General features: G+C 46.4%; 1 protein-coding gene across 2 annotated transcripts in view; it reads left to right on the top strand.

Annotated features, from left to right (window-relative positions):
* MYLK (myosin light chain kinase) overlaps window positions 1-20,492 on the top strand; it is a 264,716-nt gene that overhangs the window by 156,262 nt on the left and 87,962 nt on the right. For both annotated transcript variants that reach the window (XM_045185765.3, XM_045185766.3), the window contains exons 12-14: window positions 14,418-14,555; window positions 16,664-16,861; window positions 17,513-17,762. In XM_045185765.3, coding sequence (XP_045041700.2) covers window positions 14,418-14,555; window positions 16,664-16,861; window positions 17,513-17,762 — 586 coding nt within the window. The remainder of the gene's footprint in view (window positions 1-14,417; window positions 14,556-16,663; window positions 16,862-17,512; window positions 17,763-20,492) is intronic.

Raw genomic sequence — 20,492 nt, 5'->3', positions numbered from 1 at the left:
CAGTGCCTGTCCCGATTGCCAGAGTTAAGATCAGATTAGAGAGCCCCAGCTGAGCTGATAGTCCAGCTAGTGGTGGGGGCCCCAGCTGATGGCATGCGAAGCCTTGCAGCCATCCTTCTTGCCTGCAGGTCTGTGGGAGGAGTGCGGCCTGCATGGCAGCCCGTCCAAACACATTTTAAAGCAGAAACACAGAGGCCCCGGCAAGAACTCTGCCAGGCCATTTGGACTTGCTCTGGGAGCAGCCCTGCGTGAGTGAGAACCCCTCCCAGTGTGAGGATTTACTGACCTGTGAAGGCCAGAGGCTCAGACACCATAAATGGTGAAGGAGGCTGAGAGATGCAGCCCCAACACCTAGGCTGGCGGCGCTGGGGCTGTCTGCACGAGGATTGGGGCTGGCCGGGCCTGGCACAGCCACACCTCTGGCTCCATGCCTCGAGTCCACATCCTGCACCATCCTCCCTCCACAAACTGGAGTTTTTCTTGCTTTATTGTCAGCCCCTTTGGCTCCAAGTCCCCTGAGAGCCACTCAGGGGATGGGAGATGACCGCAATGGAGACGTTTGTTCTCTGCTGCACCTGCCGCTCTTCTGTCCTCCTTAGCTGCCCAGGCCTAGCATTTCTGTTACCCTCAGCATGGCACCCAGCCACCGCTGGAGCGTGGATATGGAGCCAGCTGGCTGGGTGTGACTCCCTGCTCTGCGGCTCACCAGCCCCACAACCCAAGCTGCTAGTCAATCCTCCAGGCCTCACCCTCCTCTTCTGTGAAGTGGGGACACTGATAGTCATCCCCATACTGTCAGAGTTAAATGAATGAATACACGTAATGTCCCCAGAACATAGGAAATACTCAGTAAGTGTGTGTTGTTAGGACAATTGTCCAATGGGGCCCTACCTTTAAACAAAATAAAAGTTCAAAATGCCAAGTCTAAGAAGCTATCTTACCAAACGATCAAATTTGTCACAGTGGGTAGTTGTCTATCGTTTTGGGTAAAGAGAAGAGGATCTGAGAAGGGAGGCTGGACACTAAAGCCATGGTTTCAGGCCCCCTATTCTAGGGGATTGGGCCACAAGAGGGCGCCCTCCAGCAATGCATGGTTCCAGGGCAGAGCAGTTTCTGAGGGCAGCTCTTCAGGAGGCAAGCTCAGTGGGAGAGGTCAGCAGATACTTTACTGAAGACCAGATGTGGGGACTCTCTCTCACGTCTTTCGCCTTTTGCCAAGGTTTTGCAATCGTCCAGAGTGGCCCAGCACTCTGGCATGCTTTCTGCAGCCACTTTTCCTTGCTTTCGGTGCCTCCTCTCCTCCGTACCCCTCCCTACAAAACTCCAGCTAACTCCCTCTCACATATGCCACTTCTTCTGGGAGGCCTTCTCTGATCACCCCAGAATGGGTTCTCCTACCAGCTGTACCTTCCTTATCATTGTGCTTATATACCAACAAGTCTTTTCTGAGCGTCTGCTTTGTGCCCGGCTTGTTCTGGGGAAACTGCAGTGAACAGGACGGACAAGCTCTGCCTTCATGGCATTGGCATCGTGATGGGAAGACAGGTAATACTCAACATCTGGTTTAATCAAACACTGACAAGAACTATTAAGAACATAGAATAGCCCTGGCTGGTGTGGCTCAGTGGATTGAGTGCCGGCCTCTGAACCAAAGGGTCGCCGGTTTAATTCCTAGTCAGGGCACATGCCTGGGTTGCAGGCTAGGTCCCCAGTAGGTGGCATGTGAGAGGCAACCACACATTGATGTTTCTCTCCCTCTCTTTCTTCCTCCTTTCCCCTCTATTAAATAAATAAAATAAATAAGTAAATAAAAATATTTTTTTAAAAAAACATGAGAATAGAGAGGGGTGGAAGGAGTGCTGTTTCAGTTGGGTGAAGAAGGAAGTCTCTATAAGGAGGAGACTTTTGAACAGACTTCAGTGAAGTGGAGAAGGAGCACAGCAAGAGCAAAGCCTTGAGTCAGGAACAAGGTCAGCCTATTCAAAGAACAGAGAGACAGCCAGTATGGCTGGAGCAAAGTGAGTGGGTGGCTAAGTAGTAGAGGATGACTTCATAGATGGAGGTAGGGGTACATCAGTCAGGGCATTTGGGGGTAAGGAAAAAGCATGTTGTTCTGTCAGGTTTTACTCTAGTTGCTATTTGTCTTCCCCACCAGACTGTAAGCTGCCTGCAGGCAGGGACCGTGTCTTATGCACTATTGCATGTGAAACAGGGCCTGCCACGGGAGCGTGTGTTCAGTGAATGAATGGAAGAGCAGACTGAGGTCAGTGAGTTTCCCCAGCAGTGCAAGCGGGGGCATTCTGTCCACCTCCTCCCTTGCCTGGTGGCTCAGCCAGTGCTCACTAATCCACAGGAAATCCACAAACTCACTCTTAAGTCAATTATCAAATATTTCTTCTTTCTTTCTTTCCCCACTCAAGGAAAAAAATCCCCAGTACTTAACCAAGCAGTGAAAGCCTTCCCTCCTGACCCAGGATAAGCCTAAAGGATTCATTTTCCTTCAGTGTCCAGGAAATTTGAATGAGAATAAAGTTGTCCGTGTATTTGGACTGTGTCCGTGGTGGGGGCTTCCTTAGGCTAGAACATTTTATCTCCTCCTGGAGTGTCTTTGTCAAGGCTAAAATTCTTAAGTGACTAGATTTACAACCTACTAATTGCACCCATTTTGACATAGCTTTTTAGCCTAATGATTTGTTTATTTAACTGAAGGTCTGCTGGGCTTTTTAAAGGCACCTAAGGATATAAAAGATGGGTAAGTTAAAAAAATGATCTCTAGAAAAAAATGAAACTTAATAACCGTATTTATACGAGCACGTGGTCTGATGAAGAGCTCCTAGTGAAAACAAAGGGCACCAGTGAAGTCAGCCATCCCCCGTGAAGGCGGCAGTGGAGGCCCAGCCTTTCAGATCAGTGACGGCCACACCCTGTGGCAGCTTTGAGCTACGGACAGCCTCCATAACCGGAAGACACTGGCTGCTCCCTCCTCTCTCCTAAATTGTGCCCAGGGACGTGGTACACTGTCTGATCTGTCCAGTGGGTGTCAGGCAAGCACCTTGTCCACCATGAGTTTAAAAACTGAAAATTTTAAAAATAGTTATTTTAGTTAAAGAGAAATTTGTTTAAGGAGAAGGATAAGTATTGGTTTTAACTTGTCTTTTTTTAAAGAACCTTAAAAATATATGTCCAAAAGTCCTTAAAATTCTAAGAAGGCAAGCAATTAAATGTTAAATTATTTTAAAACCAATGTTTTCGTTTGATACAGGTTGAATACTGCATATTTTGGACATGTGAATCCTTCCTGTCATGGGACTTCCAAGTATATATTTGTATCTCTGTGTCCAAATCATAGAACTTTAGCCTCATTTTACTAATTAGAGAGTTATAACTGTCTACTTATACAGCACATTGTAGGTCATATCTACCACTTACTTGCCTAGAGTCTTTGGTCAAGAGTACCATCAGAATTACAGCTTTGTGTTCCTAATGGCAGAATATGATCTGTGCTGTGAGAGTTAGTAAAGAGTGTGGTTTCCAGGCACTCATGGGGAGGGGACATCGGGTTTGGATGCCATGCCTTAACCTTTGGAGGATGATGACACTTCTAAGGCAAAAGAAGGCCGGGGTTGCAATGATCCCAGCTTCCCATCTTGCAACTCTACCATTACTGGCCAGAGATCTTTTTTTAGGATGTCATACATCATTGTTTCCTTTCATTCTCTTCCTTGCACACTTCTCTTCCCATTTGTTTCTTAGGTTCTGGAGAAGTCAGTGGGAGAAGGAAAGCCAAAAGAGAGAAAGGCTATGGGGGAAGAAACTGTGTGTGTGCCACAGGTGTAGCCATTCTGCTGATTCTCCAAGTAGGTTTATTTGGTTAGGACTTTTGTTGGAAGAAATGTCAGATACCACCCTGGGGATTTGCACCTTGCATAGACGCCCTGCGGATGGGAAAGGGCCAGGCTCCTCTTCGGGGGTGAGGCGGGAGTGATGCTAACCTTCCTCTGATGAGTCCTCTAGAAGAGTTTAGAGCTCTAGAGCTTAGGCTAGTCTTAGAATTTAAGGAAAGGAGGAAGCTAGTCTTCAATCCTCAGCCCATGCTGGATTTTGAGCACCAAATAAAGGAGAGGGCTGTGCTTCCAGAATTTCTTTCAGTTGGTGGTGTACCAAATTTTCATAATATAATAGTGTTTGGAGTAAATCAGATTTGCTGTTGAAATGGTATTTTGCATTCTCACGACTAAGGGTACTCAGGTTCAATGCTTAAGGAAAATCCTTAGGAGATCTGAGAAAAAGGCCATCATTTCCCCTTCCCGTAACTTTCCAAAAGGCCCATGTGTCTTCCAGCCTAAGAAGTATTAGGAAAGGGGATATTAGGAAGTAGGAGAGGGCCATTCCATGTCCATTTGCACTTAGGGATCACCTATGAATCCAGGATGCTTTTAAGTGGCTGGCGGAGAGGGCCCGGGACTTAGTAAATAGGTATGACAGCAATAGGTGGAGGTCCTCTGTATGGGAGGTGCCTGGGGAGCTCACTAGATGGTACAGTGTTTTGTACCAACACGCATTCCGTGACTTTTTGTTTTAACCCTAAACAAGTTTTGTATGAGCTGAGGAACTGCAATAAGCCACTTTCAAGGAAGACTCAAGTATTTACATATGAACATGTGCTTTTAATGCAAATCCAGACTCATAAGCATGGGGCTTCAGAGAGCAGCAAGCTGGCCAGTTGACAGGTGAAGAAAACAGTTCTAAGGAGAAATCCAGAATTGTTTTCCTGCTAAAGCCTTAAAAAGGAAAGGAAAGACTCCGAAGGGAAGGACAGGAGACATATTGTAGTACAGAGGGAGTTGCTGAGATCACAGCCAGCCACTGGGACACAGGCTGCAGGGGGTTCTTAACTTCAAGCCCAAGAGAAGTTGAAGGCCTTGTTCCTGTCTCCAGGTTTGAGGAACAAGTTGTGCAGGTTACTGTGTAAGAATTAGTGAGATAGGTAAATTGTACCTGTTGTGTGGGTATTTAACTCTTTACTCAAACAAGAGCTTTCAAAATAAAATATCGAGTTAATACCAACGCATGCGGAGTGTTTTTAACTGACACTACTATTAATTAGTGTTTTTAATGAGGAACATTGTTTAGACAGAAGAATCTAATCAATTAAGTAGCTGGTTTGTTTTAATTCCCATGACAATTCTACTTTCCACTGTTGAATTAACTCCACTTTACCCATGAAGAAAACTAATGCTCAAGGTTAAGTCAGCTGCCCACCAGCCCAGCTCAGACGCAGCAGCACCAGGCCTCCAACTGCTCTAGCCCCTGTGCTTTCTGCTTTGCTGCTCTGGGACCCTGATAAGCCATTTGTCTGACACTTTGGCTTCACCAGAGCAAGAATTTAATGTTTCAGTTCATGTCTAGGAACTGTCTTCAAAAACAGTTTCTGATGAGTCAAAGCAGCATAAATGGCCAAGAAGGAAGTCAGAGGGTCAGTGGAATGGAAAGTGATGTCTTCCTCTCCCTCTCCTCCCTCTCCCTCTCCTCCCTCTCCCTCTCCTCCCTCTCCCCCCCACCCACGGCCATCTCCCTCTCACATTCCTTCTCTTTTCTCCCCTTTCTTGTCTCTCTTCTCTTTATCCTTCCCTTCTCCTACTATTTCCCTTTCTCCAGTCTTGTTGACAGCTTTAGTCTATATGGCATCATTTTTGCTTGTCAATAAACAGAATATAAGTATTCTTAATCTTAGTTCTTATCTTTCCCATTGGAGGATAGGCCTGGTCCTTTTGCTTTCTCTCAGAATAGAACAGTGCACCAACAGCTAGCCACCAGTTAACGATGGAGCAAGTCAATGAGGGAATGGAGAGTCATTGGCCAGTTGACCAAGTACCAGAGCAATAGATCCATTCATATTAAAACTTTAATCCTAGGCTAGTAAATCAGGGAGTCTCAGCCTTTCCTGGAATCCAGAGAGAAGGCCATCTCTGGCCTTGGTCTCAGCAGAGCAGCAGGAAACACAGCTGTGGGAAAAACCTGGGGTATATTTAGTCTGGCCATCATTGGAGCTGGGCAGCAAGCCTGTCACTGGGTCCCAGGGACCCCTCCCTTGCTATTTTGAGTGCTACAGCCAATGCCTGCCTACCCCCAACCCCACCAAAACAAATAAGCTCATGTTCCCTGAGTCTCGATTGCCAGTGGGGGCCTCAGAACCTGGCCTTCCTACCCCTGCCTCAAACCAGGACAGTGGCATGTGCAGCTAAAGCACAGCCCCAGAAGGGCACATCTCTAGAGCAACCAGCGACGCTGGGTATGAGCACAACGATAGAAAGCTCCTTGTGGAATCTAGGTGGCCAGCCTTTGTTCTCAGGACAGTGGAGGGAGAGAGCCCAGACCAGGACCCTATTGACCACGTCAGCCCTGGGATGTTAGGACAGTCCAGCTTCCTTGTCTGAGCCTCAGCTGCCTCCACTGTGAAATGAGGACACCAGCTCCCCCATTTCAGAGGAGGTTAAGGAAAACATTCAACAGAGCCATGAACATCCTGTAGAATCATGAAGTGCTGACCGTGGTGAGGAATTGTTATCACGTTCTCTTAGTGACAAATGTCAGCACCCTCTGAAACCTCCTCCTGAACAAATGTGAATGCTCTGGTGTGGGGACTTTTCTTATTGTAGTTCTTGTCAGTCAGTTTATCCAACCATAAAGGTCAGCAGGATTATGAAAGGCCAAAACATTTAATTTTATACTTACAACCTGTCAGATAGTATTCTAGTTGTTTTACATATGTTATTTCTTTTAATCATCTAAAAACCCAGCAGCATTTATCATGCACGGTACTGATAATTCATACAGTCTATTTATCACTATGGTATTATCATTAATAATTGGTGATAACTGTACTATCAGCAGTTTAGAGGAGAGAACATTGAGGTTTGGGTTGGGGAACTTGCTTCAGCTCACACAGCTAGAGCTATGAGTTCAGAGCCACAGTGTCCATCTGTCTTGTTTTATCTACGTCCACACAAGACTGTGGCCACAGAGGAGCCAGAATCATATGTATGGCTTTGGAACTAAATGAAATGCACACATGTTGCCCTTTCTACCTGGCTTGTCCCTGCTCTGCTTTAGCATTTGTCCCTTGTCAAGGGCCTAGGAAATGGGTCAGTGGGTAACACATTTGTCTTTGTTGGGAGTTTGCCTGGGACACCACTGGGGAAGGCTGGTTCCCTGAGAAGAGACAGTCTCCGGAACATCTCGGCCTTGCTGCCAGAAGGCCTGGGTGTGAGCTTTAGGACCGCCTGTAATGGGCTCTATGACCTCTTGGTCAGTGAAACGGGGTGGGGGGTTCTGCTGGTGTTTCAAGATTCTACCAGGGCTGCTCTTCTCAGGCCACCTAAAGGAAGCTGCTTGCCCCAAAGCCAAGATCCTCACTGACACCTTAATCCCCGTGCAGAGTGAATCTGCAGGGAGGGTTGGGTGGCTTCTTCACCCCCTGAAGAAGCTGAAGTGGTTGAATGTTGGGGATGATTCAGCCATTCATCAGCCTAGATGCACAGTCACTCTAGCCCCATGTGGCACCAAACTGCAGGTCTGAGAACAGGTTTTTTCCACACATTTACCCCCAGTTATGTCCGTCTTCCCTCTGTTCTTGCTGTGGGGCTTTAGGGAAGAAAGAACAGGGTCAGAGATCATGAGTGTCACTGGTACTAAATGCCTGCCCCAGAATTTGTTCCACAAATTCCATCCTTCTCATCTCTCTCCTGGGGAGAGTGCAATGAAAGTTTGTTGTCAATTTACTTTAGAGTTATCTCACAGTACTTTCAAGCCATGCATTTGTATTCCTAAACAGTATTTGCCTCGGGTCACATAAAAATGAGTCTCTAGTCCTTGGATGACAGCCCAGTCTCTGTTTGTTCTGCTGCTGCTGATAAACCCACCACAAAATTGAGTCTAAGTGCATAGGTGTGAGTCAGCTCCCAGTTAGCCTCACACAGGTGTAATCACTGAGGGTGAGCAGTTGTACAAAGTATTTTCACATATTATCTCTGAAACTCTAAAGTCCTGTAATGATACCATTATTGCCATTATATATAGATGAGGAAGTTGAGCTTCAGAAAGAGGCAGTGATTTGCCCAAGACCAGGATCCAGTCTCAGATCCCAGATTTCCAGTACCAGGGTGGTGCCACAGGGGTTGGGGGTGGGGTGGGGGGTAAGGAGGCAGTGCCCAGGCCACCTCTCAGAAGAGAAGAAGCATACAGATATGCTTCTAGTCCCCACTGGCACCATAGAGTATCAGAGCCCCAGGTCAGGACACTGGGCAGTGGGAAGACCCAAAAAGGGTGGAGGCCAAAGTAGAGCCACAACTAGCTTGAAGGAGAGGAAGCTGGAAATTTTTTTTTTAATTTTCACCTGATGATGTGTTTATTGATTTTAGAGAGAAAGGAAGGGAGACAGAGAGAGAGGGAGAGAGAAACACCGATTGGTTGCCTCCTGTATGCATCCCCACTAGGGATCAAACCCACAACCTAGGTATGTGCCCTAACCGGTGATAAACCCACAGACTTTTGGTGCATGGGGACAACACTCCAACCAACCGAGCCACCCAGCCAGGGCAGAAGCTGGAGTTTTAGGTGTTCCAGCAGGCCCTAGGAATAAGAGCATATCTGCACAGAGCTCTATGAAGCTAGTGCAGGGGGACCCTGGCAAAGATAGCAGAGAGGCGGGAACAGGGAGGACTCTGGACAGGCAAAAACATTTTGTCCTCAAGTCTTCTCAGTCTGTGCATGACAGGAAATTCCTCAACTCTCCCGAGGCATCCTACTTTCCTGGCCACTGCAGCCCAGTCAGAGAAACACCATCTCTGCATTTCCAATATTGGGCCCCCAGCCCACTGCCAGGGCCTTTGCCAAGGCCGCCTGGTTGCCTCTCTGTCTAAGGCAGCAATGCCACGGGCTGGGGCAAGGGAGCAGGGGAGCCTGAGAGCCCATCCTTTGGTCATGGATTGTCGGGTACCCTGTCTCAACTGCCCTTGTGCTTCAGTCCCATGCCCTTCACACCGCACCTGACTTGAGGGAAATTGTCCTCCAGGCTCCCAGGCCTTCCCAGGCTCTCCCATCCTCATTCTCAGAGGCTGTGCTGGGAGAGCCCTACAGTGAGCTGTATTTTGTTTTCTGTGCCAACAGATGAAAATTCAGTGGCAAAAATGGAGTTAGGTTTTTCTCAGGTATGTAAAGCACCCTGGAAATGTATCCCTACAACTATAAGCTTCCTGGGGAGGACCTGCTATTTGTGGCCCTGTGCTGACAAGAACCCAAAATACCAGAGTCTCTTTCCCCCTAAACTTAGAGTTTAAGTTAGAGATATCCTAGCCCTCTCTGCCCCTACGCCTGTCCCTGCCAAAAGGCAAAAATCACAACAACAAAAAAACTTGCAGAAGTATTATTGAAGGTCAAAGCCACCTGGCTCACAGGACAAAGGGTTAGATCAGAGATTGGGCAACTGTGAGCTTGTCCTGCACCAGGGCTGTCTTGTGTGGGAAATAGTCTCTGGCTCAGTCCTGTGCTGCCCTTTCTCCTTCTGCTCACATGAGGCCAGTTAGAGCCCAGCTTGGGAAGATTCCAAGAATAATGGAAAACTGGTTTGTTTGTTTTTTAAGTATATTTTATTGATTATGCTATTACAATTTTCCCAATTTTTTCTCTCCTTTATCCTCCTTCACCCTGCACCCATCCTCCACTCTCCAGTATTCCCCCTCCTGTTACATATCCATGGGTCGTACATATAAGTTCTTCAGGTTCTCCATTTCCCATACTATTGTTAACTTCCCTCTGTCTGTTTTGTACCTACAAATTATGCTTCTTATTGCCTGTAACTTTCCCCCCATTCTCTCCTCTCCCCCTTCCTGCTGATAAACCTACTGTGATTCTGTTCCTGTTCTAGATGTTTGCTTAGTTTTTGTTTGTGTTTTTTAGGTTCAGTCATTGATAGTTGTGACTTTGTTGTCATTTTACTGTATAGTTTTGATCTTCTTTTTCTTTTTTTTTAAGATTTTTATTTATTTATTTTTAGAGAGGGGAAGAGAGGGAGAAAGAGCAGGAGAGAAACATCAATGTGTGGTTGTCTCTTGAGCTCCCCCTACTGGGGACCTGGCCTGCAACCCAGGCATGTGCCCTAACTGGGAATCGAGCCTTTGGTTTGCTGGCTGGTGCTCAGTCCACTGAGCCACACCAGCCAGAGCTGATCTTCTTCTTTTTCTTAGGTAAGTTCCTTTAACATTTCATATAATAAGGGCTAGGTTATTATGAACTCCTTTAACTTGACCTTATCTGGGTAGTACTTTATCTGCCCTTCCATTCTAAATGATAGCTTTGCTGGATACAGTAATCTTGGATATAGGTCCTCACCTTTCATGACTTCAAATACTTCTTTTCAGCCTCTTCTTGCCTGCAAGGCTTCTTTTGAGGAATCAGTTGATAGTCTTATGGGAACTCCTTTGTAGGTAATTCTCTCCTTTCCTCTTGCTGTTTTTAAGATTCTCTTCTTATCTTTAATCTTGGGTAACTTGATGATGTGCCTTGGTGTGTTCCTCCTTGGGTCCAATTTCTTTGGGACTCTCTGGACTTCCTGGACTTCCTAGAAGTCTATTTCCTTCACCAGATTGGGGAAATTTTCCTTCATTATTTTTTCAAATAAGTTTTCAATTTCTTGCTCTTCCTCTTCTCCTTCTGGCATCCCCTATGATTTGGAAGTTGGAGTGGTTAAAGTTGTCCCAGAGGTTCCTAAGTCTCTACTCATTTTTTTGAATTCTTGTTTCTTCATTCTGTTCTGGTTGGATGTTTATTTCTTCCTTCTGCTCTAAATCATTGATTTGAGTCCTGGGGAAAACCTATTTTTTAATCCATCTCCCCAGAAAACTGAATGGGGAGTGAGTGGGCCAGCCCTGAACCCAAAGAGTTGTTCTAGTTTATGTCTTTGACTAGCTAGTGCATTCCCCCCTTCCTCAGAGAGAGATTCCCCCCATCCCTGGTTTTTACTGAGGTAATATTGATCTATAATAAACTTCATAGGTTTATGGTATTTAATTTGAAACCTTCACCACAGTTTGAAGAAATGAACAACTCCATCATCCTCAAATGCTTCCTCACACCCCTTTACAATCTAAACCCACCAACCACCGCTCCAGGCTTTGTGTCACTGTAGTTCACATTTCCTAGAATTGTGTATAAATGGAATTATCCAGTATGTACTCTTTCTTTGTCTGGCTCCCTTTATTCAATGTAATTTTTGTGAGATTTGTCCCTGTTGTAGTGTCAGTGTCTATCATTAATCCATTTCTTTTGGCCGAGGGGTATTCCATTGTATGGCTATATCAGTCTGTCTATTCATTCACTTGTTACTTTCAGTTTGGGGTAATTAAAATTAAAGCTACTAAATAAATCAAGCACAGTTCCGGAGGAGAACCAAGATGGCGGCGTAGGTGGACACACTGCGCCTCCTCGCACAGCCAGAACTGACGGAAAATCAAACAGCAAGGAAGTCCGACACCAAGTAGATAAAAAATAAACATTCATCCAGACCGGTAGGAGGGGCTGAGATGGTCAGCCGGGGCGCAGAGGACTCGAGTTGCTGTGGCAGTACCAAGACTGGCAGAGTGTGGGACGAACGGGGCAGGCAGTCTGACCACTAGCAGACCCTGCAGCCCCACTTTCGCACAGATAAACCTAGAGGGCTGGACTCAGAGTGGCGGAGAACAGGGCAGGCAGAGCGCGGGTAGCACACCGAGGCCCACACTCACGCACAGAAAAACCTGGATGAACGGAGGGGAGCGAAGGAGTCCGCGTAACCCAGGGCTCCCATGCAGGGAAATAAAGCCTCAAACCTCTGATTGAAAATGCCCGTGGGGGTTGGGACAGCAGCAGGAGAGACTCCCAGCCTCACAGGAGAGGTCATTGGAGAGACCCACAGGGGCCTAGAGTGTGCACAAGCCCACCCACTCGGGAACCAGAACCAGAGGGGCCCAATTTGATTGTGGGAAGCAGAGAGGGTGACTGAACCCCGGTGGAGAGTGGAGCGGGTGCCATTGCTCCCTCTCGGCCCCTCCCCCACATGTGGCGTCACAGCCCAGCAACCAGTGTTACCCCGCCCCTGGTGAACACTTAAGGCTCCGCCCCTTTAGGTAACAGACGCGCCAACACAAAAAAAAAAATGGCCCAAATGACAGAACACTTCAAAGCTCCAGAAAAAATACAAATAAGCAAGGAAGAGATAGCCAACCTATCGGATGCACAGTTCAAAACACTGGTTATTAAGACGCTCACAGAATTGGTTGAATTTGTTTGAAAAGTAGATGAAAAAATGAAGCCTATGCCAAGAGAAACAAAGGAAAATGTACAGGGAACCAATAGTGATGCGAAGGAAACTGGGACTCAAATCAATGGTGTGGACCAGAAGGAAGAAAGAAACATTCAACCAGAAAAGAATGAAGAAACAAGAATTCGGAAAAATGAGGAGAGGCTTAGGAACCTCCAGGACATCTTGAAACACTCCAACATCCAAATTATAGGGGTGCCAGAAGGAGAAGAAGAAGAACAAAAAATTGAAAACTTATTTGAACAAATAATGAAGGAGAACTTCCCCAGTCTGGCAAAGGAAATAGACTTCCAGGAAGTCCAGGAAGCTCAGAGGGTCCCAAAGAAGCTGGACCCAAGGAGGAACGCACCAAGGCACATCATAATTACATTCCCCAAGATTAAAGATAAGGAGAGAATCCTAGAAGCAGCAAGAGAAAAGGACACAGTTACCTACAAAGGGGTTCCCATAAGACTGTCAGCTGATTTCTCAAAAGAGACCTTACAGGCAAGAAGGGGCTGGCAAGAAGTATTCCAAGTCATGAAAGGCAAGGGCCTACATCCAAGATTACTCTATCCAGCAAAGCTATCATTTAGAATGGAAGGGAAGATAAAGTGCTTCTCAGATAAGGTCAAGTTAAAGGAGTTCATCATCACCAAGCCATTATTATATGAAATGTTAAAGGGACTTACCTAACAAAAAGAAGACAAAAAATATGAACAGTAAAAATGACAGGAAACTCACAGTTATAAACAACCACACCTAAAACCAAAACAAAAGAAAACTAAGCAAACAACTAGAACAGAAACAGAACCACAGAAATGGAGATCACATGGAGGGTTATCAGTAGGGGATTGGGAGGGGGAGAGAGGGGAGAAAGCTACAGAGAATAAGTAGCATAGATGATAGGTGGAAAATTGACAGGGGGAGGGTAAGAATAGTATAGGAAATGTAGAAGCCAAAGAACTTATAAGTATGACCCATGGACATGAACTATAGGGGGGGAATGTGGGAGGGAGGGGGTGGGCAGAATGGAGTTGAGTGAAGGGGTGGAAATGGGACAACTGTAATAGCATAATCAATAAATATATCAAAAAAAGATAAAGCTACTATGAATGTTTGTGGATAAGTCTTTGTATAGATATATGCTCTCATTTCTTTTGTATAAATACCCAAGAGTAGAATCACTGGATCACACAGTAGATGTATGTTTAACTTTTTAAGAAACTGCCAAACTGCTTTCAGAAGGGACTGTACCATTTTATAGTCCCACCAGCAATGTATGAGAGTTCCAGCAGCTCCATATCCTCACTAACACCAGTGCTTAGGATGGTCAGTCTTTTCAATTTTAGTCATTCTAATGCATATTGTGTCTTTGGCTTTCTTGGGGTGCTTAAAATCTCACGACATGGCAATGGAGCATTATGAAATCTAAGAAAACAGTGAGGAAGCTCTTCAGTTGTTTTACAGAGAGACATCAAGATACATTGCTGAGTGAAAAAGCAAGGTGGCAATTGTTGTGTATACTGTGCTACCATTTTTTTTAAAGAAAAGATAAAAGAGTATGCCTATTTGCTTGTGTGTGTTCTATACATAGATCACCTCTGGCAAGATGAACAAGAAATTGAAAATCATTTGCCTCTGGGGAGAGACAGAGACTTGATGGCTGGAGGGTGGGTGTAAGGGAGAAATTACACATACTTTTTGGTATCTTTTGAGTTTTGTGCCATACATTTTAAGTATATACATTTAAGAAACAAAATCTCATAAGATGCCAAATACTGGCTCCCCACCCCACTCCCTTGAAGTTCTCCTGAAGAACCAGAACCCACACTGGGCATGGCCCTGCAGAGGCCTCATGCTCTCCCCGCTGTCAGGCAGGAGCACTGTCATGTCAGTCAGAAAAACAGGCACCCCTGTTCCCGGTGTCTCCAGGGCCTCCCCAAAGTCCTCACCGATTAGTTGTTGGTTTCTGGTGGGAACCTGAACCTGACAGTCCTGTGCTGATGGTCACTTGGTCTGTGTTTGTCAAATGAATGGTGAGTGAATAGATGTTCATCCATGTTCTGTTGTCTGCACACAGAAAGGAAGAGTGATGGGAAGAGTGAGTTCCTCCTGCCCACAGCTGCCAGCAAGCCCGTCCCACCCCGTTTCCTGCAGGGCCTCTCGGACCTCAAAGTCATGGATGGGAGCCAGGTCACCATGACAGTCCAGGTGTCAGGTCTGTCTCTGCCTCTTGCTCTTTAGTGTGTGTATGAAAGTGGGCATTGCTCCCTGACGTCCTGCTTAGATCACTGATCCACAGATCCCAGCATGGGACCATTGGTCAGTGGGCCCAAAGAAGTAGAGCCTCCTGGTTCCCTCTTTTCTACTTTCTCTGGGCAGGATTTTCTGGATTTATGGTTGAGTGGTCCAGGGGAAGAAGATGGCCATGGCTAGAGGATTGAGGGATTACTGTGAGAACATAGCATAGCCAATGTAGCTGGATGACTTTGAACCCTGGTGCTAAACCAGATGGCATGAGAACTTGCCAACTCTTGGAAGATGTTCTCAGTTGCTCTATTCAAATTTTAAGGTGAGGAAAAGCAGAGATTCTTCTCAAAGAGGGGCTGGGTGATTAGCAGCCCAGTGTGAGATGTCACAGTCCTTGCTAGAGGCCAATAAGAGAGGCCTAAGAGGTCAGGTTCCCCCTTCATCGTATAAATGATTGCTGGCCACTGACCTGTCTCTTTGACCCCCTGGAGGTCACCCTTCTGGGTTGTTATTTATTTTTTTATTATAACACACACAATTGCCAGAAAAATGGGAAGTATTTTTATAAAAAGATTTTATTTGCATGTGTGTTGTCCTTTTTATAAAATTACAGTTTACATTCAATATTATATTGTCTTAGTTTCAGGTGTACGACAATCATACAAGTATTGTCATACAAATATTATTTTGTATGACAATGGTGATCAGACAATCATATACTTTGCAAAGTGGTCTCCTGTTTTTTTCAGTACCCACCTGGCACTGTACATAGTTATGACAATATTATTGACTATATTCCCTATGCTGTACTTTACATCCCCATGACTGTTCTGTAACCACCAATCTGTACCTCTCAATCCCTTCACCTTTCTCACACAGCCCCCCAACTCCTCTTCCGTAGGCACCCATCAGTCTGTTCTTTGTGCCTCTGAGTCTGTTTCTATTTTGTTTGCTTATATTGTTCTTTAGATTCCACATGTAAGTGAAATCACATGGTATTTGTCTTTCTCTGTCTGACTTATCTCACTTTGCACTCCTCAGTTTTAAGTTTCTCTTGAGCCGCACAAGCAGTAAAGATGGGCTGTGAGGGAACCCATCTCCCTTCCCCTGCAAGCTGGAGACAGCCCCCTGACAGTCCAGGCAGAGGGTTGAGTCCCCACCCTTGTCTGCACTCCTCCAGTTAACAGGAATCAGAGGCACTGTGCACCTGGCCCCGGACATGTGCTAGCTAACCCATTGCAGATAGATGTGGTCTCCTCCCTCCTTGGGCCTCACCAGAGCCTGACACCACTGAGCCTCCCTCAGCAGCCAACCCAAGGCCTTGCTGCCCTTGAATGAGAACACAGCAGCTCAGCGCTTACCACAGAGGAAACCCTCACAGATGGGCATTGTTTTATACTTCAACAGATTGCTAGAAACTGCATTGGAAGGTAGAATAGTAAAATCTGAAAATGCTATCCTTCATGAGCTGTGTTTCAGAATCCTGTATGAGCCGGCACCCATCTTCACTCTCAGACAACATTTGTAGGGCACCAACGTGAAATGCCATGAAGCGTCCCTTCTGGTAAAGAATGACAAGGGAGTTGCCATAAAGTCACACTGAACGGTCTGCACGTTCACGCACAGCCTGAGTCAGCACCGAGCAGGAAACGTGTTCACTTCAAACCTGGCGATCCCGTAGCCACTCGGTATCATCAGGCAGTTTAAATTCTAGTTTTAAAAACCATTCTTCCAGGGTTTTCTTTTTCATCTAGGAAATCATATTTTCTTCACTTCTAGATTCTTCTTAGTTTCCCCAAATCTGTTGTTAAATAATTATAATGAGCAGGCATTTGAGTACTTTCTTTGTGCCAGATGCTATTCTGATCTGCTGGTCTAGTGGGCTGCTGAGAAGGCTCTGTGAACTTATTTCATCCTCCCAAGACACCTATGAGGTAGAACATGTAGAATATTTTCTGGATAGGGAAACGGAAGCATAAAGAATTTACTACAGTGTCACAGCACTATGTGCAGAGCTGCCACGTGCCCCAGGAAAGCACCTGCCTGACCAGTCCCCTGACCTTCCTCCCCATTCAGGGAACCCACCCCCTGAGGTCATCTGGCTTCACAATGGGAATGAGATCCAGGAGTCGGAGGACTTCCACTTTGACCACAGAGGCACTCGGCACAGCCTCTGTATCCAGGAGGTGTTCCCAGAGGACACAGGCACTTACACCTGTGAGGCCTGGAACAGCGCTGGGGAGGTTCGCACCCAGGCTGTGCTTACGGTGCAAGGTGAGGCTGACCAGCTGGGGGGGGCAGGGGTGCGAGGAGGTGCTCCAAAAGTGATCTGGAGGTGAGGAAACCACGTGAGCCTGCTTTGTTCCCACCATGGGCCCCTGCTGTCTTGGCCCCATCCCAGCCCCAGGGACCAGCTCCTCACCGTACATCTGAGGTTCTGGCTGAGTAGGGCTGCTCTTCCCTGCCTCTTAAGTCTCTACCCTCTGTGGGTCGCTGGTGACAGCTGCATAGAGTGCTAGAAGAGAAGTCTCATAATACATGTAACAATTTGACAGTGATGGCTTTTGACATGAGTTATGGGCTTATTAGTGTCCTTGCCTTTAAAGAGCCTCCATTTAGAAAGAGAGACAAGCACACACAAAGGAAGTGACAACTCTTAATCATCACATCTAATGTAGATCATTGGTGCCCCTGTACATTCTGGGCTACTTCCCCTTGCTTTGGATACACAATACATGTTACTATTATCCTCTGAGAATGTAACCAAGACAGATTTGCCATTAAGAAGAATGTTATATCTGTATATCCAATAAAAGCAATTTCTGGACAAACTGTTATTTGATTACATGCTGTCGTCCAACCTTCACCACCATGGACTGAGTGGACACTCTGCTAAAAGGCCTCCCTCTCTAACTAAACTTTCAGAGCCTCAGGATGGCACCCAGCCCTGGTTTATCAGCAAGCCTCGATCGGTGACAGCCTCCCTGGGCCAGAGTGTCCTCATCTCCTGTGCCATAGCTGGTGACCCCTTCCCCACTGTGCACTGGCTCCGAGACGGCAAAGCCCTCTCCAAAGACACTGGTCACTTTGAGGTGCTACAGAATGAGGACGTGTTCACCCTGGTCCTAAAGAACGTGCAGCCCTGGCACGCTGGCCAGTATGAAATCCTGCTCAAGTGAGTCTGCCTGTCCCGCCCCTAAATTCCTATCTCCCATCAAAGTTCCAGTCTGGGACTGGGAAGCCAAAGGAAGCACAAAGTAATGTGGGGCTGGGCTTCAAGGTAAAGAAAGTGCAGACTTGGTGCTGCTGACAAGCTTTTGTTTCTTCTACTTCAGTAGAACAGATGTTTGTGGAGAACCTTGCCTTCTGTGCTCAGTTCCCCAGAGTCCTCCGTCTTGTTACATCCTGACTTTTGTTTCCAATTATTTGGTGTATGGTGAATATGAAGGAGGGAAGAATGGATTAAAATTGGAAAAGCAGGAGCTAGAGGGAATGTATTAGTTTTCTCTTGCTGCATAACAAATTATCCCAAAACTTAGTATTTTAAAACAATAATTATCCCATACTTCCCATGGTTCAGAAATTTGAGAAAGCTTAGCTAGGTGATTTTTGGCTCAGGGTTTCACATGAGGTTGCATGGAAGATGCCAGGAAGGGTCGCAGTCTCTGACAACTTGACTGAGGCTGGAGAATTCACTTCCAAGATGGCTCACTCACTTCCGAATGACGGCTTACTTCCAAGGGCCATTGGCAGGAGGCCTCAGCTCCTTGCCACATGGACCTCTCCATATGGCTGCATGAGTGTCTTCATGACAAGGCAGCTGGCTTCCCCAGTGCTAGTGACCCAAGAGGGAGAGTGAGCTGGAGTCTGCAATGTCTTTTACTGCAGACTCCACCTACCCCCAGAAGTCACACACACCATGACTCCTCCACATTTTATGTTGGTTAGAAGTGAGTCACTAAGTACAGTCCATACTCAAGAGGAGGATAATTAAGTTCCACCTTTGGAGAGAGGAGTATCTCTCTCCAAAATGTCTATGAAAAAATTCATAGACATTTTTAAACCACCACAGGGAGGTTAACTATCTCCATTCCCTTTTTCCTCCCTTTTAAGGTCTTTACAGGTTACCGGGAAGGTAAGCTCCATGAAGGCGCACTGCAATGTTCCCAGTGCCTAGGATATGTCTGGCCCATAGTCAGAATGTGATCCAGAAATGTTCTTCTACTTTTAAAATGCTCTAACTCACCCTGGCTGGTGTGGCTCAGTGGACTGAGTGCCAGCCTGCAGACCAAAAGGTTGCTGGTTCAATTCCCAGTCAGGGCACATGCCTGGGCCAGTCCCCCAACTGGGGGACCTCTAAGAGGCAACTGATCAATATATCTCTTGGGCACTGACGTTTCTTTCTCTCTCTTACTCCATCTCTAAAAATAAATAAATAAAATATTAAAATGCTCTAACTCCTAAAATTCCATGCCACCCCTGGGGCAATGGAGACAGAATGGCAGCCCCCAGGGTTGGGGTAAGCATTAAAGAAGAGCACTTGTCTGCACTTGACCCTGCAAATAGGAGATTGTGCCACATCCCAAGGATGATGCCACGTCCCTGGCTGACGTGCTCAGCCATTTGTTAAGGGGCCTTGCTCTTCTGGATAAATCATTCCCCTATACTGAGCTCATCGTGTTTAAGGCTCTGAGCTACAGCCACATGCCAAGGCTACCGCCATGAGAGGGCATTGTTCCTACAATAATCACAAAACCTAGTATGTGCCCCATCTGCTTGGGTCCTTTCTGGGCATGTGCTTTATACTTGTATCAGTTGGCTTTTGCTGCCTAACAACCACCCCAATACTTACTGGCTTTGAAAAATAGCCATTATTATTTCTTAGGAGTCTGTGGATCTGCTAGCAAGTTCTGCTGAGATGGGCAGGTCTCAACGAATCTCAACTGAGCTAATGTCACCTCTGTGGTCAGCCAATAAGATGGTTGTAGGCTGGCCAATCATCCTGTTGTCATCAATAGTATGCTCAGAACACAGCAATGGCCTTTGCCTTGTGTCTGAACAGTTATTCTCAGAAAAGCAAATCTGCATCCAAAATAGGAAGAAGATATACTCTTCCACTCTCCTAGACCAGTACAAATCATGGAAACATCATATGTGCGAACAGAGCTTGTCTGCATGGAGGAGTAGTGCTTTGGGGCAGTACTCATGTTAATCAAACCAGAAACCCTAAAAGAGATGGGCTTTGCAGGGCATTTTGAGGAAAACAAGCTGAGGCTTAGAAACCAAGTAAAGTCTTGACTGTTGAAAGGGCCTGTTGGACAGGCTGAGCAAGAAAGGGTAGGGAAGAGCAAAGCACGGTCTGTGGGAAATCGGCCAGGCCAGCATGAAGGGTTGTGCTGGGAGGTCAGCAGGCAGACTATCTGGGCCCAGCTGGGGACAATCATAAAACTTCAACCTTCCCAGTTGGAAGGGACTTCGGAAGTTATCTAGCTGCCTCCTCATTTAATAATGGGGGAAACTGAGGTCTCAGGGTCATGGCCACCCAAAGGCCAGTAGCAGAGCCCAGATTAGAATCCTAATCTCTTGTCTTCAAATCAGGTGCTCTTTCATTCCTTACTTCTCCCAAGTGCACTGGGAACTCAGGAAACCTGGGAAATGGCACTAGAGTCCCCACCCCTGCAGCCATTGCCCCATTTTCCTTCCAAAGTCCAGACTTTTCATTCCTTTGGGAGGCTGGTGGCCTGGCCTTGGCTTTATCCCCAGCTGAGAAGGAGCAAGTCAGTGGAAAGTTCTCCTGTGGAATGTGTGCCAGGCCTGCCAGGGGCCTCGCTCCACTCTTGCTTTTCTCATCCTGACAGAAATCAGACCTAGACCCAGGACAGAATGCCTTTCAAGGAGGAAGACT

This window comes from Desmodus rotundus, chromosome 2 (genome assembly GCF_022682495.2).
Source record: "Desmodus rotundus isolate HL8 chromosome 2, HLdesRot8A.1, whole genome shotgun sequence".
Taxonomy (NCBI): domain Eukaryota; kingdom Metazoa; phylum Chordata; class Mammalia; order Chiroptera; family Phyllostomidae; genus Desmodus; species Desmodus rotundus.
Note: the sequence above shows the minus strand (reverse complement) of the source record. Positions and strands in the feature narration are given on the sequence as shown.